General features: G+C 40.5%; 1 protein-coding gene across 1 annotated transcript in view; it reads right to left on the bottom strand.

The window, feature by feature from the left end:
- LOC126474472 (membrane-bound alkaline phosphatase-like) overlaps window positions 1-26154 on the bottom strand; it is a 75890-nt gene that overhangs the window by 15344 nt on the left and 34392 nt on the right. The window contains exons 4-5 of the mRNA XM_050101945.1: window positions 16790-16988; window positions 14427-14558 (exon numbers count right to left, since the gene is read on the bottom strand). Coding sequence (XP_049957902.1) covers window positions 14427-14558; window positions 16790-16988 — 331 coding nt within the window. The remainder of the gene's footprint in view (window positions 1-14426; window positions 14559-16789; window positions 16989-26154) is intronic.

The raw sequence follows: 26154 nt of genomic DNA on the forward strand, positions 1-26154 counted from the left end.
GATGTAGCTGTATTGCGTTGATGCACTGGTGGATATTGTGTGGTATGCCTCCTATAGTTGATAGTATAAATGGTATAGTGTCAACTTTATCCTGATGCCACATGTCCTTGACTTCCTCAGCCAGTTGGATGTATTTTTCAATTTTTTCTCCTGTTATCTTCTGAATATTTGTTGTATTGGGTATGGACATTTCTATTAGTTGAGTTAATTTCTTCTTTTTATTGGTGATGTCAGATTTTTTATGTGGTGTTGTTTTATCTGTTATAATGATTCTGTTCCAGTATAATTTGTATTCATCATTCTCCAGTACATTTTGTGGTGCATACTTGTATGTGGGGACGTGTTGTTTTATTAGTTTATGTTGTATGGCAAACTGTAGATGTATTATTTTTGATACATTGTCATGTCTTCTGGTGTATTCTGTATTTCCCAATATATCACATCCGCTTGTGATGTGATCTACTGTTTCTATCTCTTGTTTGCAAAGTCTGTATTTATCTGTTGTGGTATTGGGATCTTTTATAATATGCTTGCTGTAATATCTGGTGTTTATTGTTTGATCCTGTATTGCAAACTTTAATCCTTCTGTCTCACTCTATATATTGCCTTTTCTTAGCCATGTGTTAGATGCGTCTTGATCGATGTGTGGCTGTGTTAGATGATACGGGTGCTTGCCATGTAGTGTTTTCTTTTTCCAATTTACTTTCTTCGTATCTGTTGATGTTATGTTATCTGAAGGGTTGTAGAAGTGGTTATGAAATTGCATTGGTGTAGCCGATGTATTTATATGAGAGCTTTCTTTGTGTATTTTGCTAGTTTCTGCTCGTTCTGTAAAGAATTTTCTTAAATTGTCTACCTGTCCATAATGTAGGTTTTTTATTTCGATAAATCCCCTTCCTCTTTCCTTTCTGCTTAATGTGAATCTTTCTGTTGCTGAATGTATGTGATGTGTTCTATATTTGTGGCATTGTGATCGTATAAGTGTATTGAGTGCTTCTAGGTCTGTGTTACTCCATTTCACTACTCCAAATGAGTAGGTCAATATTGGTATAGCATAAGTATTTATAGCTTTTGTCTTGTTTCTTGCTGTCAATTCTGTTTTCAGTTTTTTTGTTAGTCTTTGTCTATATTTTTCTTTTAGTTCATCTTTAATATTTGTATTATCTATTCCTATTTTTTGTCTGTATCCTAGATATTTATAGGCATCTGTTTTTTCCATCACTTCTATGCAGTCGCTGTGGTTATCCAATATGCAATCTTCTTGTTTAATGTGTTTTCCCTTGACTATGTTTTTTTTCTTTTACATTTGTCTGTTCCAAAAGCCATATTTATATCATTGCTGAATCCTTCTGTTATCTTTAGTAATTGGTTGAGTTGTTGCTGTCAGTAGTTTTTGATCATCCATGTATAGCAAATGTGTGATTTTGTGTTGGTATGTTCTAGTAATATTATATCCATAATCTGTATTATTTAGCATGTTGGATACTGGGTTTGGAGCAAGGCAGAACCAGAAAGGACTTAATGAGTCCTCTTGGTATATTCCACACTCAATCTGTATTGGCTGTGATGTGATATTATTTGAATTTGTTTGGATATTAAGTGTGGTTTTCCATTTTTTCATTACTATGTTTATGAACTGTATCAATTTAGGATCTACTTTGTATATTTACAATATTTGTAGTAACCATGAGTGGGGTACACTATCAAAAGCGTTTTGGTAACCAATGTATGCGTAGTGTAGCGACCTTTGTTTAGTTTTAGCTTGATATGTCACCTCTGCATCTATTATCAGTTGCTCTTTACGCTCTCGTGATCCTTTGCAGCAGCCTGTTTGTTCTTCATTTATAATTTTGTTCTGTGTTGTATGTGTCATTAATTTCTGTGTAATGACTGAAGTTAATATCTTGTATATTGTTGGTAGGCATGTTATGTGGCGATATTTTGCTGGGTTTGCTGTGTCTGCTTGATCTTTAGGTTCAGATGAGTTATTCCTTGTGTAAGTGTATCAGGGACTGGGTATGGGTCTGCAATGTAAGTGTAAAATAATTTAGTTAGATGTGAATGTGTTGAGGTGAACTTCTTTAGCCAGAAATTTGCTATTTTATCTTTTCCAGGGGCTTTTCAATTGTGCATAGAATTAATTGCTGGGGTGACTTCATGTTGCGAAATTATCACTTCAGGCATTTGTGGTATCATCATGTATGTGTCTGTTTCTACTTGTATCCACCGTGCATTCCTGTTATGTTGTACCAGGTTTGACCATATGTTGCTTCAGAAGTGTTCCATGTCTGTTATGTTTGGTGGATTGTCTATTTTAATGTGTGTGTTACCTATTGTCTGGTAAAATTTCTTTTGGTTTGTGTTGAATGTTTGATTTTGTTTCCATCTTTTTTCACTTTTTTTGTATCTTCTTAGTCGTTTGGCCAATGGTTGTAATTTCTGCTTCTTTTCATCTAATTGCTCTATCCCTTCTTGTTGTGAGATTTTAGCTAAACGTTTTTCTTTTTTTGCCTGATATTTCATTTCTTATAAATTGTGTTAGCTGTCCAATGTCTTTTCTCAGTTTTTGTATTCTGATCTGTAGCCTGTGTTGCCACGCTGGTTTTGTGGGTTTCTTCTGTGTGTTGGTTGGTTCTGATCTCTGCCTAGTGTGTATATTTAGTGTAGTGAGTGCTCCTATATAAACCAGTTGTTGTGACTCTTTCATAGTTGTATTTTCATTTATTTTGTTGTGTATGATCGTGTTGATAATTGTTATTGTTGTTTCGATTTTTGGGTTATTTGGTGGTCTATGCAAGAATGGTCTAATGTCTGTATTTGTGTCTTTGTATTCTATATATGTTAGCTGAAATTTTTATTCTCTATCTAACATGTGTGTCACTTCGTGTTCGATTTGTGCTTGTTCTGGGGGCTGTCTCAAGATTTCGTATTCCTCTGAATGTTTAATCAATGCGTGTTGTTCTTTGTTTGTTTGCTCTGGGATGTTTGAGTCCATTACTGTATTTTCTTCTTCTTCTGATTGCACATTATTTTGTTCCAGTATTTGTTGTAGTTGTTGTTTGATGTTTTCTAATTCTGACTGGGGTATCCTGTTATTTTTGATTACTACACGGATCTGATCAGCTAGTCGTTGTTCTGTTAAAAATTTTAATTCCGGGTATGTCGTAAAAAATGTTGCGTATAATTGTGATCTGTATCCAGTTGTGTTGGTTCCTTAGTTTGTTGCTTGGTAATAACAGAACATGAGGTGTCGGTTAACTTCATCTGACCATTTCATCCTCTGTCTTTGTTTTCCTTCTAGCGTGGTTGCAGGAAGCATATCCTGCAAAACACTTATATTTGGATTTAAATCATTTTCCGTTTGGCTAGCAGTGTCGTGACCACTGTGGACGGGCTTTGGGTTCAAGTGTCGTCCCTGACCATGACAGTGCTTGTCTGAGGGTTCATTAGTTCTGTACCGAACCAACTAATCATACTGAAAGGGGCGTTAGCCCTATTAGTGCTTTGATCTTTTCGTCGCCTTTTACGACTGGCAGAACATACGGGAGGCCTATTCTTTTCCCGGGCCTCCAAGGGTTTTATTATTATTATTATTATTATTATTATTATCATTACTAATATTAAAATTATTATTATTATTATTATTATTATTATTATTATTATTATTGTTATCATCGTTTAGTATGTCTTGTGGCTGTCTGTCATTTGAGTGAACGAGACTTCATTTCAGTGGAAGAAATACGACTTTTCCTACTAGAAGCAGGTGATGGAAGCTAACTATTTTTCTAATACTACAATTAGTTGTCATGCATTAAGAAGTAGCAACAATCCAAACATTAAAAAGGTTTAAGAGGGGGATTTTAAATGTCTTCAGGATCAGGAAACGCTCTGGATTTCAGACATAGGCATATTATTCCGCTGGGCACTCAAATGCAATGTAGTACCACCAAGATATATGATAACGGGAGTTTGTTCACAAGGCAGATATTTTGAAGTTTCTGGACATATCGACTTCCGAAAATTCAAACTGTAAAACATTCTGTTTGTAGAACTCCTCAAATCAAGGGCGAAGAGGTTCTGCTGTCAAGAGAATAATGATCATTAATTAGGCACAAGTAAGCGGCCTTAGATTGTTTGTAGATGATTCTGTCATTTTCAGTCTAGGAAATCTATCGGATGATGAAATTTAGTTCCAAATTGAATTAGGCAAGTATGGGTACGATTCTAAACGTGGCAGCTGACACAAATTATGAAGAGTGTGAGGTTATCCACATCAGTAATGAAGGGAATCCGTTAAACAACGGTTACACGATAAATTGCAGAAACCTAAAGGTTGTCACTGCAACGTAATATCTAGGGATTACTCTTACGAACAGCTTAAATTGCAATGACGACATAGATAATGTTATGCGTTTTATTGGCAGAAGAGTTAGAAGATGCAACAAATCCATCAAAGAGACTGGCAACAATATGTTTTTCTGTTCTCTGCAAGAATATTGCTGTATGATATGGGGTACTTATCAGATGGCATTGACAGAGGATGTCCAAAAAGTTCAAAGAAGGACAGCTCATTCTGTACTACTGCGAAACAGAAGAAATGGTGTCACGGATGTGATACGGATGTTGGGGTGGCAGTCATTAGAATAAAGGAGTTTAGCATTGTGCTGAGATATTTTTATGATACTGCATCAGCAACATTCTCTTGCGAATGCGAGAATATTCTGTTGACGCCTACCCACAAAGGGAGACACGATCGCAGCAATCACATCACGCACGAAAAGATGTAAGTGTTCATTTTTCCTGTACGTTGTCCGAAAGGGGAGCGGTACATAAACAGTATGCTAATGGTTCTTTGAACCCTCTCCCAGGCACATAAGCGTGAATTTCAGAGTAGTCACGTAGATGTAGATTTTGATAAGAATTAAACATGGTAAACGTTAATGAAACCGACAAACTGCAGGGACAGACAACTGACTGGAAATGGAGGAAAAATGTCCTATGAACACCTGTGTGGAACTCCATCGTTGCCTAGGAAGATGACACTGACGGATGAGATCTGACTACGTGTCGTGTGTTTCGTTTGTGTTGCGGGCTGTGTGATTGACGCAGTGTACTGTAAGCACCAGAATGGCCCGGTATTCGTGTGGGGAATAAGACAAGATGGTGTTTGTGTTCAGCGAAGCAGAAGGAAACGACCGAGAGGTAGCACCGCTATACCAAAACAAGTAACCTCACAGACACCGACCACATCACACAACATATCAAGCCCAACACACCAAGCCCTTTTTTGGGCGTTTCCGACACCATGGATCCTTTCAGACAGACGAACATAAAGGGGGGCAGAGGACTGTGTGTACACCAGATTTGGAGTACCAGGTTCTACAAGGTATTGTGAGAAACCCTAGTACAAGCTGCAAATATATGGCCCGCCAACATAGTGTAAGCCAAAGTACGATCGTGTGTATCCTGCATGACAACCGCTACTATCCCTATCACCATGGAGGCCATCGCTCTGGGAAGATTTGTTGCCGTTACATGCAGCACACCACCCTTTTCCGCACGTATGTTCGTAGGGTACCCCCACTCAGGAAACCGTCCATGCGGTTTGTCCGTTCTTTTAATGTTCACCCTGTACGCAGCTGTACGTGGTATAACGGAATAGTATTAATTGCCATGCAAGTACATTGTTGTCGAAATCTTACAATAAAATAATTGTGCTTTACCCGCTGTAACACAATTTTAACACAGTCACTAAGATTCTGTAATTTTTTTTGCAGCGGAAAAGGCACTATTACCTTATTGTTCTGTAATTAATACATCAAATCATTTACGCATGCTTTGAGTTAACTCTTAACTTAATATTATTTATTATTACGCAGTGCATAAATTAATTCGAAGAACGAAAGAAACCATTAGGCCTGGGAAACGCAAAGCTTATGTCCTTGTCGTTCTGTTTGATTGCATTTTCTACAAGGGAAAAGGCTTCGTAGGTGGACCCTGCGCGGAGCGTAGTGGTAGGGGCAAGGTAACACCTGGCCTCGTCGCGTTCTATTTGGAAAAATGTTTAATCGCAGACAGATTAAGTGGTGGACAGTGACCAACCAGTAGAAACAGTGGGATGTTGCGTTTAGGTGAAATCAGCAAGATTTTTAATTTTGGTATTATTGGATGAAATACGTTTATTAACAATTCTGCACTGAGAACTTTTGGCATGTAAGGATTTACCATGTTTGCAAGACTTACAAGGCTAAACTATGATGTTACGAAGATTGAACCAGTTTGCTTCAAGCTGATATACGAAGGGAAGACATTACGACACCTTTGGTCCGTCATTTTAATCAGTGATATGAAGAATCTGCAGAAGTATTTCTGGCATCACGATTACAACCGCGTGTGCGACTGATAAGGCAAACTACAGACTATTCTCGTAAAAGGAGAGCTAGACTTATTTCAATGTGTACTGTGAGCAAGTGTGTTTTTCGGTCAGTACAGAGACATGGATATCAAAAGTTCGTTACTGTTTAATTTCAAGTACCTGTTCATTTTACTTAATCCCAATCTTAAAAGTGGTCATTGCTACATGTAACAAAAACAACAACAATAATTGCGTTGTTATGAATCAGTTTAATGAGGCAAAGTATTAGACTTTTTGATGGGTCGCTTTGTTGCAGTATTTGAGTAAAATTTGTTTGCATTAAATACATTTTCTTCAAATCGTGCGCTTAAAGTTTCAAAAGTCAATTCTCTCCATTGAAGTGACGACTGTTAACTTTAAAGGTCTCTTGAAAAGCTATAAAGTAATGACAGGAAGAAAAAATAAAGTAAAATAAAACGACACACCACATGGAATTATCCGAATGGGACGGAAATCGGTAAAGGTGATGTACAGTACAGACAAACAAATGATTAAAATTTCAGAAAAATAGGATGATTCATTCAAGAGAAATAGCTTCACAAAATGAAAAAGTCAGTAATGGGTTGATGTGCCACTGGTCCTTAGGGAAACAGTTATTCGACTTTCGATTGATTGACAGAGTCGCTGGATGCCCTCCTGAGAAATTCTGTGGTAACTTCAGTCCAATTGATGCGTCACATCGTCAAAACTCTAGGTGGTTGGGCGGTACTGCCCAAAACACTCCAAACGTTCTCAATTGGGGAGAGATCCTGCGTCCTTGGTGGCCAAGGTGGGGTTTCACAAACACGAAGAAGAGCAATAGAATAGCCGCTGTGTGTGGCCGTGCAGTGTCTTCGTGAAATATAAGCCCAGGCTGGGCAATAAAAGGGAGTGTCGAATTTCGTCGACGTACCGCTATGCTGTAAGTGTCGCGGATGACTACCAAAGGGGTCCTAGTACGAAAACAATGTCATTTCAGACTATCACTCGAGGTTTTTGGGCCTTATAGCAGGCGACTGTCACGTTGGTATCCCACCACTATCTGGGGCGCCCCAAACACGCCTTCAATGTTGATCGGGAATTAATTCGAAGCGAGACTCATCACTGAAGACTATTCCAGTCAATGTGATTCCAGACCGAAGATATGTCTGGAGATGCCCCAAACAATCTGACTGTAGCCCGCCATACGGCCCAACAACCAGGAGTGAAGATCCAGCGTGCCATTTCTTTTCACAGGCAGGCCCCTTTTTTTGTTGTCCTTCATGGCAACCCATCCTGGACTTACATTTCAGCAATATAATGCCTATCCGCTCAAGGCGAAAATCTCTCCTGCTTGTCTTAGTGTTTGCGAAACCCTACCTTGGCCAGCAAGGTCGTCAGACATCTTTCCAGTTTGAAACGTTTGGAGCATTATAGACAAGGCTCTCCGACCAGCTCGTGATTTTGACGATCTGATGCACCAGTTGGACCGAATTTGGCACGGTGTCTCTCGACATCCAACAACTCTTTCGATCAATGTCAAGTCGAATTACTGCCTGCATAAGGGCCGGAGATGGAGCAAAACTGTACTTACTTGCTAAATTTGTGAAGTTATTTCCCTCGAATAAGTCATGCAATTTTTTTGAAATTCTAACCTCTTGTTTGTCTGTACATGTACATCACATCTACCAGCTCCCGTCCCATTCGGATAATTCCTTCGTGTGGCTTCATGTTTTTGATCTTACACTGTTTCTGTCAATTCTGGTTCTAATAAGCAAGCTTAAATTTCCTTAAAATACAATTTAAATGCGTCTTTGAAGTTGATTGAACGGATTTATACTCTGAAACCTCGTTCCATCGGTACATGGCGACCAAAATAGTAAATAGTCTGGTTAAATTTCAGTGAGAAGTTTTCAAAAAGAGTTTATGCATATTTCATTTTCCAGTAGTAAATGCTGTCAGTATGTTTAGAGAAGAACATAAATTACAAAAATAATAACTTAGTGTAAGCAGTGGAGCGTAATTAATGATTCGTTGCCATGCACAATACCCAAAAATTTATCTATTAAACTCTTCAGAAAAAAAGGGGACGACCAAATTAAAATTCAGTCACGTAAACAAACGATCAAATTTAAGCAAAGGGTTATACGATAAAATAATGTAATGTTGAAAATGTTAATAACGTTCTTTGGTTCACAAGATTGAAATTAGGCGCTCCGGGAGACAGCCAAAATCTTAGCTAGGTCACACTGTTTCACAGACTGTCTTGAATACGAAAGTAAGGAGAATACTACATCTGAGACAAGTTAAGAGGATGATAGTGTCTTTTTAGTATAAGGCGTTCAGTGTAATGCGATGGAGGTAGCTCTATCCTTACACATTAAGTTTTCACTCTTGAACGTACTTTATACAATGTGTTAAACATTACGATTATCAACAATTCCCTGCTGGAAGGAAGGCATGGAAGAGTTTTATATCCATTTCGAGGAGGAGAACATTAGAGATGAAGCCACCAAATGATACTGGGAAGAATGAAACAGGAAATCGGCCGTGTTCTGTTCAAGGAAACCATAGTGGGATTTTTCCTTAGAAGATTTCGGGAAACCAATTCAAACCTGTGAAGCCAGTTGGGGATTAGAATCATAGGCCTCCAGAATATTTCCTTCACCCTCAAAGGAAGTTTGTAAATTTTTAAAAGTAGCGTTGACGTCGACAAATATAATATCAGACGCAAAAGTTTTTTGGTATATGTCTTCAAAGATTTATGTCAACAAAGAGTATAGTTCCGAGAGATCGTAGGTAGCAAAGTACATTTGAGCACTGAAAAATGTCGGAAGCAGACTGAAACTCATGATTCTTGATTATTCCAGTCACCTAATTCCTGTAATAGAAACTGCTGTCGTGTTGAACACAGGGCGTTCCTTTCGCTACAGCAAATGGAAAAGTTCGCCGTATTACGTGACTGAACCGAAGCCGGATATTGTACTGGCAGTTGAAGTGACAGTCAATTACAGGATGGGGATGACTCCCCATATCAAAAAATGTGACAGAAGCCAGGTCCTAGGTGAGTGAAGCGTGCAACACTCCATTTTCTAGTCCATCAGGCACTGGGCAGTTTGCGTGCAGTATATCAAACGTGTGCTGTGAGTAAATATCATTTTGGGGTAAACTGTACCCAGAAACATCATTCACAGTTGAACAACAACAAGGAGATAACAAGGTTTACTGTCAACTACTGCACATTGTAACAGGGGATAGGCGTGGCATGCTACAGAATATCTCTCAGCATTGCAAAGTTGGACAACACATCTGCAGGAAGTATATTATCACGATATGGTACGAACGTCACCGCCAAGCAGATGTAGCTGTGCTCACTACTTGTCACGTATGTGAAGGAAAACCGAGAATGGATACACGAAGGAAGGGTGAGGTAACCTGGCATAATGTGTTACATAATACATTAGTACAAGTTGGTGACTGGGTATAGCATGACAAAATCGACCAGAGCTGCTATTCAAACATTACATCGATGTATTCTAGTATGAAGAATTTACGTGGGCTGAAATGAAGTAATTTACCAGTGCTACTGTCCATCACCTCTGAATGTCACAGGAACCTACTGCTTATCATATACCTCTGTTTCTTACCGAGTGAGGTGGTGTAGTGGTGAGGCACTGAAATCTAGCAATAGGGCTGCAGCGACCCCAGAACACTTTGACTGACCTTGAAAGCTTGTGACGTCACACTACGTACGTCCGTTCACTACTGATGCCATCACTAGCCACACCCTCTTGTCTATGATGTCACTATCATGACTCGACAAGCCACATTCCAATAATACTACGTCTCCCACACTGAAACGAAGCACATTTCATTCCTTGGAACTGGGTCCGCCATTAAAATGAATTTCTACATCACGTTCCACTATTGCTTGCCATTAAAATGAGGCAATAAAATTGTAACAAATTGCCCCATCTTACAGCAAAAATTGTAACAAACTTACTCAAACATCATCATGTTACGGTAAAATTGGTAAAAATTGCCCAATACATCATCATGCTACTACAAAGTTGTTTCAAAGTGCTTAATGCTGCAGTGATATTGTGACTGATTAGCTAACTTTACAGTGTAAATTGTACCAAATTAACATATACATTGTTACGTTTCAGCAAAATTGTTACGAATTGCCTTATGCATGTTAGAGTAAAATGGTAACGAACTGCCTCATACATCACAATTTTTATATTACACTGCAACGAATTGCTCCAAACATCACTAATGCGTGGTAAATACTGCTGCAGACAAGGATGATCAGTTTATATGGTAGCTACCATTACTCTGGATAGAACTGGTTGGATCAACAACGGTTAGTTTACGTATGGTCGCTGTCTTTATTTACCCTGTATGCTGTTGGAGCAAAAATGTTTAGTTGATATAGTGACTGACATTGCTCCAGATACTAATGTATTAGGCAATAATGGTCAGCGAATACAGTAACTACCATTACCCTGAATGTATAGTGACTATAAATGTAACATAACCTAGACCGAACGGATATCAGTTACTGAATCATAAATATTATATGTCACAATAAACTGGCAGACTATAACTTGGTAGTCGTTGTCAGCTAGTGGATATCCCTACTTTTAATTCGTTAACAGATAATCGTCAAACGAAATTGTAACAGATAGCCCCATTCCTCAACGTGTACAGCAAATCTGTAATAAATTGCTCCAAACATAATCACGTTACAGGAAAAATTGCAACAAAATTCCACATCAGAATTGTAACAGGTTATCCCACTCGTCACTGACTACACAATATGCCACTTGTTCCAATCAACTGCAAATTATTCCATCAAGCAAAACACTTAGTTTGTGGCTTATTTCAGTACCCTGTCCATGGTGTCACAACACGTAATTTTGTGTAACCATGCTGAAGCATGGGGCAATTTATTACAACTATGCAAGAAATTGGCTATGTATGGGCAATTTGTTACGATTTTACTGAAATATGACGTTGTAGGGGCCAACTAGTTTCAGTTTACACTGACACACATAGGGATATTTGTTATAGTTTCATTGTAACATATGGATATACAGGACAATTAGTTATGACTTGGTTATAGTATTTCGAAATATGGGGCACACATTAGAATATTGCTGTTACATGACAATGTATACAGTCACCAGTTAAAATGTTGCTGCATCATGTCGATGTATAGGTCAATTTGTTACAATTTTGCTGTAACACGTGGCAAAAGTTTGTTACAGTTTTGCTGTAACAGGTCGATGTATTACGTAATTTTGTACAATACTGCTGTAACATGGGAACATATAGAACTATACGTTACAGTGTTGTTGTAACTTTTAATTGAATGGAGCAATCTACTGCAATTTTAGTGTGAAATGACGATCTATGGAAGGTGAGTTCCTTGTTGTCTCTACTGTTTAGTAGCACAAAGTAGCATTATCAGCAAGAGATAACAAACATTTCGTACTATGAGACTGTTAATAATAGCCCAGCATTGAGTCACGTTAATTGCTGGGGAACTTTGAAAGTGGGTAGCCGAAAGCGTTGAAACCATTCTTTCTTAACTATAAGAATGTGTATTATTGTTGTTGAGTATGCTACTTTACCGAAAAGTCATGCAGTTTTCACTGTGATAGCTGATGCTGACCAACTGTTGTACTGAGAGGTTAATATAATACCCTAGCCTAAGGATGACGGGACGGATGACCGTTGCAGTCCGGTCCCTTTAATCCCACAAACCAACCTAAGGATGACCATAATGTTCCTTTGACCTTGTTATCAGTTTTAGCTGGAATAAGATTTGTCGACAAACAGTAGAGACTACTTTGACATAGGAATAACATTTTTTACTTTGGTACTTTGCTAATGACACTTACACATATTTTTTGTGTAAAGATATTTAATTGTGCCTTACACGAGGAGTGGTCCAGGAATTTAAGCAGGCCTACACTTAATGTTTATATAGATAATTTTGAACGTGACAGATAATATGCATTTCTTGGATACTTTTGAAAATGACCAATATGGCATTTCTGTGGATACAGTGTGACTGGCTTTTCCGTTTTAACGGCCGCCTAGATACTGGGATGTGAGTGACTGTTTCGCTGTAATGGCAATTACGATCCCAAGAAATGAGATGTGGCATCTCCGATTGTGAATGACACCATAGTTAAGGAAGGCAATAACCTTCACCACGTGCTGTCAGCAATTGTCATGGTTCGTTACACCGTTTTGGAGTCGCTATAGCTCTTTCTGTGGACGGTGGCGGTTAAAATTCCCACCCAGTCGTCCAGACGTAGCGAATACATATTTCCCTAGATCGCTTGTCTTGTTGAGAAACACTGGACCAAGTATAAGCATTTCCACTTTGCTTTACTTGAAATCTTTAACGTCATTGACCAAATACCATGTGGTCTCATGTGGTTTGCTCTCCGAAAGTGTGAGGCACCTGAAGAACTAACTTAACGCGTGTGGCCTCCCCACAATAGTTTTTAAAGTCGAGTACTGTCTTCTGCTGGGATACCAGGTGCCTTTCCTATTCCAGCAGGGAGTCCATCAGGGATTTACTCTCTCTACCATTCTCTTAATCATAAAAATACACGGAATCCCTAGAGATCTTCAGCAATTAGCACTGCGGTCACATCTGTATGATGATGATGTTCTAATGGCTGCTGAAGAAAAGATCGATCTCTAGCATGAAATCGAAGCGTAGAAGAACCTCCTTGAACTGTCCGGACAATGCCTCTATATAAAGAAGACTGAATACCTACGAACATATGTAAATAATTCGGCCACTATGAAGACCGACGGTATAGATGTACCAGAAGACAAATTTCTTCACGTCCACTGACACATAAATCACTGTCAACGGCTCATTCGCTTCCGAAATCACAAACTGCATTATCAACACATGTCTAAAATGGTGGATAGTTGGTATTGTTGTAGCTAGCGACGAAAGCAGCACAGCAAAGATATGGTGTAATGAAAAACAAAATGCTTCAGTGGATATCCGGCGTAACACCTCATGAGAGATTCACAGGCGGTTCGAATTGTCCCCTCTCTTTGAGAAGATACGGAAAGCCATGTACAACGCTATGGATATCTACTTCAGGTAGATTACGAAACGATGATAATTAGCGAGTGTTGGTTGAAAGTCAAAGTTGCTGTGAGATCGAGGAAACGTTGGCCAGAAAGCATCCATACAGACCTCAGATTGAGGGATCTCCGCACTGAACAAACACAAGATCTCACCAAGAGGAGACTGAGACAAAAGGGGGAAGGGAAACCCAGTTAGAGTGTGGAACAAAAGCTGCTGAATCTGAACAAGAACTTCAAGGCAACTGCCGGGATCGTTCCTTCGAAAGAGCCGACTTATTTCCCCAATCCATCTGTAATGATGTCATCGTCGACGGGACGTTAAACACTAATCTTCAATTGCACTTTCCATTTGTTCACTTACGTCACTTTTCAGGCAACCAATACAACACACCCCTTCGACCCCCCTCATCAACCTTACGAGAGCTCCACACTGCTGAACGTAGCTCGGACGTCATTCAGCAAACTGTACGTGAAATTTACACAGTTCTTTCCCATTCCGTTTTTTTACGAATGGCGATTAAGCGAACATGGAGTTGGATGGTCTTTCAATGCTTCGTTTGTATAGTACAGTACGTCCTACTACCTGCTGTAACGGTTTGCCGCTCACAGTAGGTAGGTGTCTTTAATTCTAGCGCTAATTTGTGTACAAAACAGAAGTAAATAACCAGTTACATTCACTTAAATTTGCAAGCACATACCCATAAACCACTTCAAACTAACAGTACATAGTTTCTGAACTAAAGATGCTTTCAAATCTTAGCGTTTATCGTAAGTGTGTGGAACATGCGGCAAACCCATTTTCACATTATGTTTCAGTATATGACATATATGCACTTGAATGTTTCGCCGGGTGAGATTACGAGGAACGTCTGTAATGCGGAATTTTTAACTACAGACGTGGAAAAATAGACAGAGATACAACCTTCAACGAATAAGAAATATCCATTGGGTTCCTTCTGCAAAATTTGTATGGCCGCCCTCGTCATGTCCACGAGTCTCGGCTGTGTGTCCGGGGCCTCCAGGTTGTACTCCATATGGCTCTCTGCAAAGAGGCCTGCAACATTAGAAGAAACCAGCGTTTACAATCAGTTGATTGGCAAGATGAGTGGTACAATGAAATTTAGGCAAATTAGCAATTTGAAGCCATAGTTGATGTGCACACTTGACATGGGAAACAGTCGGTAATTCCTAATGACTCAAAGTGATCACAGAAAAATCTCCGAGAACGTTCACTACGTAGAACAAGACGGCCATTTTTAAAGTGGGGACACAACTGTCTGGAGGTGTGTCGTTTCGGTGCTGCGGAGCGTCTGAGCTACCGGATGGTTATGGTTACAGCCAACTACACACAGAGGTCCGTTGTGGGCTGTAGTAGATATTCCAATGCATTAACGTGGAGCCGATTTACGCTGGAAAAAAATTGGATCCAAATTTCGCCGCCAGATGCAAATCTAGCTCAGTGAGTGCAATAAATGCGTATAGAAGTGATCCCACAAATAGTGGATTGGGAAAAGGACCTGGGCAGGAAAGGTCAAAGAAGTGAGAAAGGCCGGAAGTTGATCTTATTGTTAATCGCCGCTTACACAATTTGTTCGATATCAGAACTAGAGACATCGACGAGATGCTGCACAGCGCCAGTTTTGCACCTGGCGGCGAAAATTGGAACTAAATTTTTTGTCCAGCTTTAATCTGTTCCACATTATTGCATTAGCACGTCTACCAAGTTTTGCTGCCTTATGATAAATACAACCCGTACTGAACATCTTGAGCAGCTCGACTATAATTATTACCACCCGACACTTAGCTTTTGGGTTAGGTTTCCTTATTACTTACACAAGGTGTTTGTCATTTCACCATCAGTGTTAGACGCGAGGACGGCACGTGCTGAACGCTTGGTATGTTGTGCAGACCTGTATACTGCTAATTTATTAAGACGGAATGGCTCCACATCCACATCAGTGTGGGTACGTTTCAGAACCTGTTTGAGGCGGCCGTTGTGGCCATGCGGTTCTAGGCGCTTCAGTCCGGAGCCGCGTGACTGCTACGGTCGCAGTTTCGAATCCTGCCTCGGGCATGGATGTGTGTGATTTCCTTAGGTTAGTTAGGTTTAAGTAGTTCTAAGTTCTAGGGGACTGATGACCTCAGATGTTAAGTCCATAGTGCTCAGAGCCATTTAGAACCTGTTTGACTCTTTCTTGTACGTCTCGCAGCGACCCGCGCAGCAACAGCTGATTATTCAGGCTTTTGATACGTGGTCACATTAATGCGACTGGTCATTGTATGTTGCTTTGCAAAACGTACAAACAAAAGCAAAAATCTTGACCATAAGGAGCCTGCGTTTCTACCAACTGTGAAAATACTGAGATACCCAGCAAGTAACGCATCTTTCGTCATACATCGAACACTGACTAGCGAAGTTCAGTCGTAAACCCAAATGGTTATTTCATTTTGACATTATTTCACCTTTGATAAGGAAATCTGTTGGGCAAATTGAAGGTGGAAGGGTGAGATAGAAAAGGAAAGGGACTACTAATTCCAGCTGCATCGGGACTTTATGCTGAATGAGGGATGAAAAGTGAATATGCTTTTCTGACTGGGATTCGAACCTGTGATATTCTGCTTACTAGGCAGTTGCGTTAACCACTGCGTCACCGGGACACAGTGTTTATCGAAATTACGCGGAGTGTCTCGGCACGCCTCTCTGCCGGCCCACGTTCCCACCTAGCGCCACATATCCACAGGCCTTGTCCTTGCTGTCCATCCTCGTTCCCGCAGGAAATCGGACTTAAATGTGGATCCGCACTGAAGGTGGGCGGTTCATTGCCCATCGAGCTGAATCTGTTATTTGACTGCATGATGTCTGCTCTTTCGGACATGTCCGGACGATGCAGGGGTTAACGAAACTGGCTAATAAGCAGGAGACCCCAAATTCGAATCCCAATCCGGCATACATTTTCACTTGTCGCCGCTGATTTCGCGTAAAGTCCCTATGCAGCTGACATAATCAATACCTTCCCCTTCCTTTCATTCCCCCCCCCCTTCTTTTTCAATTTACATAGTTCGGTAGATTCCGCGTGGAGTCTGTTCTTTCGAAATTGTCTGCAAGCAGAGGGAAAGCGCTAGTTTGAACTCACAGAGTGATTTAATGAAACAAGTATAAAATGACATAGCGACAATGCGATTTGATATCATGGCAAGTGTGATTCCTTCTGACTATACGACACTTTATCACCGATGTAATATAGGCATTGGGATCTCAGATACCACATCAGAGGGTCGTCTCACCCAGCAAGTAGTCGGTCTTTTCGATGTCTACTCTGCTGAGCTGCTCCAGGTTCGAGACGTAGCTGGCGTTGCCCCGCTGCTGGTGGTCGTCCAGCCACTCTGATATCAGGTCCCTGCCGTCTTGTCTGCTGCCCACAGCGCCGGCGACGCCGGACGTTTCATTGCCAATGAATTTGCTGCGACCTCCGCCCAACAGCACCTGTAATAATCATGAACGTACAGCAAAGACACTAAGTAATGCACTGGAGGGAATGAAGTGTACCATTTGAACATTATACTCGTATAAAGGACGAAAGTTACGTGCTTTGAATGAAGGTACGTCCGTAGGTACAGGTGTCCATAATTAAAGTACCATTTTGAGATCCCTGTAGAAAAACAGCACCACATCTCAGAATTATGTCGAACAGCATATTACTGAAACTGGGGCAAACGTAACGGAACAAAAACAAATTTAACGAAAATTTGGTCAATAGATAGTGCTGTAAGCGTCAGAATATGCGCATCAACAGACGCGTGGGGCACGGTTGTTTGTCGGTATGTGTCCGAGAGGCCCAACTTGACTGTCTCCGTGAAGGATCGCGCGTTGCCGGTGAACTCTGCTATGAAAACGGTGACTGTCTCCGGTAGCTCTGCAGAAGTTCCGGACACTCAAGGGTATAAAGAAAGGTATTGGTCTGATGGCTGCCAATGGTCTGGAGAAAATGACTGGAGAACTCGAGAGGAGAGTTTCAATTGAAGTAAAATGTGGCAGAGGGAGAGGGCAGCTGATTCGACGTCTGTCGAAGACCTGGCCACACCACTGCTGCAGGAGTTAAGCGGTGTGTGCAGACATGCAGAGAACGGGGAATTGCCCGAACGTTGGACACGCCTGAGAGCACGTTGTATATTATCCTACATTGCCATCCGTACAAAATCGTCCATGTTCGGGAGCTCCTTCCTGCTAACAAGACATACGTTCGCTCTGGAGTATCTTGCTCTTGTGGAAGAGGGTAATGAATAGCCATGGAACATTCTTTGGATAGAGGAAACTCATTTACAAAGACGCGTGAATATGCAGAATTGCAGAATATGGGCGACAGAAATCCGCATGCACATGAAGCGGTACCTCTTTATTTTGCAAAGGCGACTATGGCGCGGATTGACGTCATCGTTTATCGTAGGGCCGTATTTTGTAAGGAGTCCTGCTAGTTCTGTCTCTTGTACCGTCACTGGTATACGCTGTGAGAGTTTTTTGCGCAACAGCGTCATATCACTCGTTCAATAGCGCTGATGTATCGCTAGGATCATTTTTATGTAGTGATACGTGTCTGCTGCAGAGGCATTTTGGAAGTGTTGGAAGTATCAGCTGTCATTTCCCTGCAGCCTGACCGTTCAGACCACCTGATCTTAACCCCTCTGACTTCTGGCTGTGTGGTTATCTGAACGATGCTGTGTTCAGTGCTTCAATTACGAATGTTGCTGAACTGAAGGAAAGCATCGGGCAATGCATTATGGACGTGGCCCCCAAGAGACTTAGATCTGTTGTCGAACATTCTGTTTCTCGATTTCATCTTGTGGCAGAAAGCTTGGCCAGCATGATGGAAATGTCTTGCGCCAGTATCACGAGAGTTAGAAACCGATGTCATTTTTATCGCGGTTTTTGGCCCCAGGACAATTAAAAACGGATGTCATTTTGCTTTTTATGCAATTTTAGGCCACAGAACAATTAAAAACCAATTTTTCCATCGGATTTGATACGATCTTTTCGTGGCAGATGGACTTACCTTGCTAACAGTATTCCAACCGTTCATTGCCTAACTAGGGTAGTCATGCATATTGAACAGTACGCATGGTGTAACGTGGTACTCAAACCGTTGCGTCGTTTTGCGATTCATCTACCATTTCTAAGCGACTTCATGTATGTTAAGAAAATCCTAGTTTACTTCTTACGAAATACAATGCGTCCATAATTAAAGATCCAGTTTCAAAACGCTGTAGAAAAACAACCATTGCTCAGAGTGATTTCACATTTGAGCAGCATATTATTCATTCAGGGGGCAACCGTCAAGGAACAAAAGATGCTTAAACCGCCTTTATTGGTGAAATACTCGTTCAAATTTTTTTGGTCCATTACGTTTCCCCCCTGAATCAATAATATGCTGCTCAAATGTGAAGTCATTCTGAGCGGTGGTTGTTTTCCTACAGTGTTGTGAATCTGGAACTTTAATTATTTACGCACTGTATTTTGTAAGAAGTAAACTAGAATTTTCGGTAAAAAATTGGCTCAAGTGTTGCATGTTCTTGTTTTAAATCAACGTCAGTAAATCAACTACCTTGATTTACACGTACGTTTGTAATTAGAACGTCTTGAGAGCGTACTCTGTGTTCTAATTTTGAGCCCAGTCTTTAAACACCTCAGCTACTCAGCGCCCTCGATAAATCCATCATCCACAATTTCTGCTCTTTGCAGCGCGTAATTAAATATAGCTGCTGGATGTCTTACAGAAGGTCACACTACCGGTTTCTCATTGTTAGCGAGTGACGTGGCGCGGAGTAAGGTCCCAGAAACTTACTGTGGCGGACGGTGGCTCAAATCTCCCATTGAGAATCCAAATTGAAGTATTCTGTATTTTCCCCAAATCACTTCACACAAATACTGGGGTGGTTCTTTTGAAATTTCCGACCGGCAACTGTATCTCTCGGGAAATTCAATTCAAAAATGTATTTTATCTATGTCTCACCTGTGTGGTTCCTAATACTTGACAGCTGCATTTCAATTCAAAATTGTATTTGATCTATGTCTCTCCTGTGTGGTTCCTAATACTTCACAGCTGCATAATCTTGTAGGTTTACATGTTCCTCATTTCTCTCCGCCATTTCTTGTTTCTGCTCGTTATTCTTACCGTTATAGTTGCTCTCAGGGAGTCAAGTGTCACTAGTGTCTGTCACACTGAGCCGAGAGTACATTCCTACCAGCTGTAGAACTAAACATCTGCTAACTGCGTCATGACCGAAACAAATGACAGCATCTAACACACGTAACCTCATAGTTTAGAATCCAAGAAACAATGTTTACTATAGGAGTTTCCATATCAGGGGGCTGAAACATCCATTTATAATATGTGTCTTCCCATGTGAGCACATTGACAATTGTTTACCGTTACTTAGGTCTCTGTGTATAGGCTTCTAACACTATAAATGGCAGGGAGTGATGCTAAACATAAACTTCACCACTTGCAAGTGCTTACCTTTATCCACACTACGAATCTACTTTACTTTGACAAAGCCCTTGCTGCGGACTGTAATCGGTAGAAGCTTTCTGCAAGAAGGTAGCCCCAAACTGCTTTTCTCGTGGCCTCTGTGTCACCCTGATTCCTTCTTATGGCTAAACCATAATAGAACTGCTGTTTATCCTTCTTCTCCTTAGTGAGACGACCACGACTACCCTGAAGATTGCCATCACTGGGCTTTTCCCTTTCATACCTTTTAATAGTTTATGTATACGTGTGCCCAGCCTCATTTGCACTATCGAAAACAGTCTAGTTTTCAATTTTTACGGTAATTTCGTATGTCACATTTTCCAACACATTTGCAATCCCTTTCGACTCTCTATCTGCAAGGTACATCACATAATGGACACCATAATTCTCTTTTGACCTTCGGAAGATTCTGACAATCGCTCTCATTCCATACCACCTTTGTACTAAAAATATTCTGAAAGGAAGCATGACTCTGGTTCTTCCTTTTCAGCCATGTCAGTAGTTTATCAAACATTATATGTCCATCAACTTTCTTTTATTAGACACATTAAATGTATTCGCAGTTGCGAATATGGACAACCATCAGCTGTATAATGGAATGACGAGAATGAAACTTCGTTCCGAACCGGGACTCGAACCCGAATTTCGCACTTACCAATTGGCTATGCGTGCACGACTCAAGGCAAGACCAAAACTTTGATATGTCGTCAACCATGTGTCTACAAGCTGTACTCATATATCGATTGTGTATACGCGTACGAGTCCAAAGGAGCTTTGCATCGAAAATCGAAATAACACAGGAACTGCAACATAGTATTCAACTCAACGACAGATGACCACTTTTCTGCCATGGTTCATCTAAGGCTGCAGCTATGTCAGTGTCACCTTCTTGCACACCATAGTCTCTTCCACTGTTTTCTTGATAGAAACAGCACTCATTTGACTAAGGCTATCAAGAAGTAGTTGTGTGTTCTCTTCAAATTTTGGAGGTGGCGACAAATCCATGACGGAAAAAAGTGTGAGATGCTGTTCTACCCTTTCCATTACTCCTCACTGTATAAGCTAGTCTGATATTATACCTAATAGATCATTTATTTTAGAGCAGCTGTACAGTCGTCAATGGTATCTGTTCTTTCGAGAGCAGTTACTATCTTCATATAAGGGGTGTTACAAAAAGGTACGGCCAAACTTTCAGGAAACATTCCTCACACACAAAGAAAGAAAATATGTTATGTTACTTTCCATGTTAGAGCTCATTTTATTACTTCTCTTCAAATCACATTAATCATGGAATGGAAACACGCAGCAACAGAACGTACCAGCGTGACTTCAAACACTTTGTTACAGGAAATGTTCAAAATGTTCTCCGTTAGCGAGGATACATGCATCCACCCTCCGTCGCATGGAATCCCTGATGCGCTGATGCAGCCCTGGAGAATAGCGTACTGTATCACAGCCGTCCACAATACGAGCACGAAGAATCCCTACATTTGGTACCGGTGTTGCGTAGACAAGATCTTTCAAATGCCCCCATGGATGAGAGTCAAAAAGGTTGAGGTCCGGAGAGCGTGGAGGCCATGAAATTGGTCCGCCTCTACCAATCCGTCGGTCACCGAATCTGTTGTTGAGAAGCGTTCGATCACTTCGACTGAAATGTGCAGGAGCTCCATCGTGCATGAACCACATGTTTGTCGTACTTGTAAAGGCACATGTTCTAGCAGCACAGGTAGAGTATCTCGTATGAAATCATGGCGGTGAATCGAGGAAGTACAGTGTATACTGACGAAACTAAAATGAGCTCTAACATGGAAATTAAGCGTTTCCGGACACATGTCCACATAACACCTTTTCTTTATTTGTGTGTGAGGAATGTTTCCTGAAAGTTTGGCCGTACCTATTTGTAACACCCTGTATAGTTAAAGGCAACCCGTCCATTGACCTTCGTCTGTGCGAATGCGCACAGGTTGCTCGAACTCTTACGGGAATCGTCACCTTAGTGTGCGCGGGTAATGAGTGGATGGGCAAATATCTATTAGGTACATTACGTATGTAGGTTATGGGCAGTTGAGAATGTGGGTCTCACGGGAAGCGTGCAAGGGATAAGTCCCTGCAGTCGCGCTATTCATCTCTGTCGATGGCTCAGATGGACAGAGCGTCTGCCATGTAAGCAGGAGATCCCGTGTTCGAATTCCGGTCGGGGCACAAATTTTCAACTTTCCCACATCGAGGTATATCAACAACACCTGTCAGCAGCTGAGGTTTTCAATTAATTATCATTTACAAATGAGATAACTGCATCTACAGCATGATAAGGTATGTAAAATTGTTGTGTCGAAGGGACACATGTGAAATTCCACTCTGTGGTGCTCCATGGAAAACGAAGAGAAAGTTCGTTACAAGTTGTCACGAAATAGTTACGTTCGTGTAGCGATATACAATTTTTGACGTTGTACATAACTAGTGTCTGAATAAAAGTTTTTATGACACATGGGAAGAGGGGACTGATACTATTTTCAGTTATGGAATAATGAATTAAACTGTGTTCCTTCTTATTTAGTTTCAGAATTCTAAGACTCAAAAATCATGGTTTTCAAGGTAGCATTACATAAATGTTTGTTTTAGCTGCAAACAGCAATTTTGTGATAACTGAACTAATAACAAACAATAATAAAGCATTACAAGGAAAACAAAAATCATATTGTTCTTAGTTCACAATGTTCTGGCAGCAAAGGCATAAAAGTGCATGCAGACTTTAATGAATTGTATTATAAAACTGGTCATTTATGTTAACCTGTTATCCGACATCCGAACAGAAAATGTTACTAAGTATTTTTATGTCTAACACAAACAAAAGTTTGAATTTCCGTTTCTTAATGTCAAGATAATTCTGAAACCAGTTTTCTCGAAACTACAAGAAGTGTACTTATACTGCTTTGCGTCTGTCCCCTTCAGTTATTGTAATATAGATAGCTTACATAATCCTTCCTTATTTCATGTCTGATAATATTGAGTGGTGCGTTTAAGAAGAAGCTATTTGGGAGGTATATTTGGAGTGTCATGTCCTCCATGATCCTGTGACTGAAAGGGCTTAACTTATGAAATTTCAGTTTGGAAATTAATTTCCATTGTCACAAGAAGTATTACTATTCTACTCAATGCGTTAGTCAAACCTGCTACCGGGTTTTACTTCAGTAAAGGTTTGTGTAGCAATGTTGTACATATTGAGACAGTTTGTTAGAATATGAAATATGTTTGGTACTGATGTAAAGATTGGGTAGTGCCGTTTGATTCATTTTAGACCAGATTTCACATCATAAAATACTGTTTATCAGTTGGTTAAGGCAGGAAACAAATATTGTGCTTTACGGATTGCTGACGGGTTTTAAACATAACAGGATTACAGGTGGAAATTCTCAAAATGGAGTACACTAGTCCCATTCTCAGTCGTACGAACTGCACTGTAAAGTATGAAAGTATCCATGTGGAACATGAAATAGGTAAATTGAAAACACAAACAGTGTTAATGTAGTTCAGAATCGGCCATGTAATTGTGTAGTAGATTCTTCGGATTTACGATTACCCGGGAAGTCATAAATAGTTTTTCAGTTGAGGTCAGTGAATTAAAAAAAAAAAACCTGTTACTCCAAGAAAACGCTAGTTTGTACCCGCATTTGGAAGGAACTACATTAAAATATAGTATCAAGCGCTGTGTGGTGGTTAATGCTGTGCTTGCGGGTGATTTGCCGAACTGTTGTTTCCATTTTATGTAGAATATTTCGACGGGCGACCCACGCTTCTTCTTCTGGTGCTGTGAGATGATCTGCTACGTGTACTCGCTGCCTGATCTTCAATCAGAAGCCGGCCGCTGTGGCCGAGCGGTTCTAGGCGCTGCTGCTGCGGTCGCAGGTTCGAATCCTGCCTCGGGCATAGTGTGTGATGTCCTTAGTTAGTTTTAAGTAGTTCTAAGTCTAGGGGACTGATGACCTCAGATGTTAAGTCCCATAGTGCTAGTACCATAGTGCCCTGGAGCAGACGGTGGAGTATTGCTGGTCTCGCGTCGCTATTCATAGCCGAGTTTGGCTCCCGATGTCCACTACGGCCTTTGATGCTCTTCTGTTTTCAAAGCCACGACTGATAATCCGTGAAACGCACATTCCCCCTGCGTTTCCCGGCTGTGGCTGCCCGGCTGTGGCTGATGTAGTGACCGGAGAGATCTTAATAAACAGAGAGCCGAATCCTGAGCTTTGTTTAAATCGAAACCTCTGCAAAAGTGCACTTTCGCTGCTCTTCCATTGCGTGTGCTATCGGCAGTTCGCTACAATAGACCGTGGACAATCGGGATACAGGCAATGAGACTCGCTCGTGCTTAATCCTTGTCACAAATATTTGCTTTTCAGAATGTTTCGCGAGCTAAAGGTGGTGGCTACGATGGGACCTAAGAGCACAGCTTAAATAGCTGAGTGTGAAACGAGCAGCAAAGATGTTTACAGTCATTTTATCCATAATGTCTCGGTTATATCGTTTCTTCCAGGAGTGGTAGTCCCACAAGTTTTGCAGGAGAACTGTGAAGTTACATAGGTAGGAGATGATGTACTGACGGAAGTGCACATGTGAGGAGGGGCCTGCTTCGTGCTTGGGTAGCTCAGTTGGCAGAGCACAGGCCCGGGAAAGGCAAAAGCCCCGTATTCGAGTTTTTACCTCGTAAGAAATTTCAGTCGTTTTTATAATACGCGCCATTTTACCGTAATACATAGGGATTTCAGAAGTGGGATCTAATAGCTAGACTTAAATTGCAGCTCACTTCATTATGAACGAACAGTGGGATTTGCTACGTACATATATCCGACTCATGACCGGTCGTGTTCACTTCCCATCACTCATCACGCAAACCGTTAGCAGCACGCACCCGAAGGGGTGCGGACATCGTAAATGCGACTTCACCACACCTACCACCCTTGTTTGTTAGTTTTTCTGGTATCATTTTTTTCGATAGACTCCTTAATTACGCTGTCCTATAAACTCCGCACTTCCAACACGATACTGGCCTCCTCCAATTCGGTTTCATGATTATATTGCGAGCTGATACTTCAAAATCATGAAACAAGTTCTCACTCTGTTGATCAATACGTTAGTTGAAATATATAATGAATTTCAGGCAGTTAATATTTCTTGGCTGTATGGAGTACATTAGGTCAGGTTACAAATTTTAACCCCAAGATACGACAGAATATAGGAAAGAGATAATAAAATATTCATAGTGAGTACTACCACCTTTCTTGTGGCAGATTTTCATAATGAAGCAAGCCGGTAGTCATTTTAGTCTCTGCAACAGGTTTTCATATGTTATTTCAAACTAATTGTCTTGTGTGTATTTCGATTAAAATGGTACAGATGAAACTATCGCGTCATTAAATTTCATATCTGACACCTTTTGTGACCTTAAATGATGTTCATTCAAGACTTGTGCAGTTTTGCTAGCAATCTTGTCCATGCTTATTAACAGCCAATAAATCAGAGGTTGATTTCAGAATATAACGTGCTTTTCATTAGATGATGCACGTGATGAAACTTCCAGATCGCTATCTCAGGAGAGAACGTTTAGAAATTGTGATTCCTATATGTGATAAATATCAAACGTATATCAGAATGAAGTTAACCTTGAATATCAGAGAAAAAGTGAAGTCTTCTTTATTCAGAAACTGAACTATGACAGATCTATGAGACAAATTTCAAAAGCAAATACGAAATTTAATTCTCGGCATTGTCCGAGCAGTATCGAAAACGTAGTATTTGATTATCCTATTGATTTCTTTCTGTGCTTCTGATATAGGCATTAAAATAATAATTGATATTTAATGCGCAACTCTTTTGGACCAGCACCGAGAAAACTCTGACTTGAACTGACCCAGAATATTTTAAAAAATTGGCCAAGTGCAAGTAGGACTGGTGATCTATTTAATTACTTATATCAAGAATTTCGATATCGATGGTTGCAAGATATCGGTTCATGAAACACAAGGAGTTTGATACGATATTAATACAGATTGTCAATTTTCGGATTTTTTTTCTTTTCTTTTACTGCGACACCTAGCTTCTTGCCAAATTTCATGATTCTATGTCAGAGAG

The sequence above is a fragment of the Schistocerca serialis genome, chromosome 4, assembly GCF_023864345.2.
Source record: "Schistocerca serialis cubense isolate TAMUIC-IGC-003099 chromosome 4, iqSchSeri2.2, whole genome shotgun sequence".
Lineage (NCBI taxonomy): Eukaryota > Metazoa > Arthropoda > Insecta > Orthoptera > Acrididae > Schistocerca > Schistocerca serialis.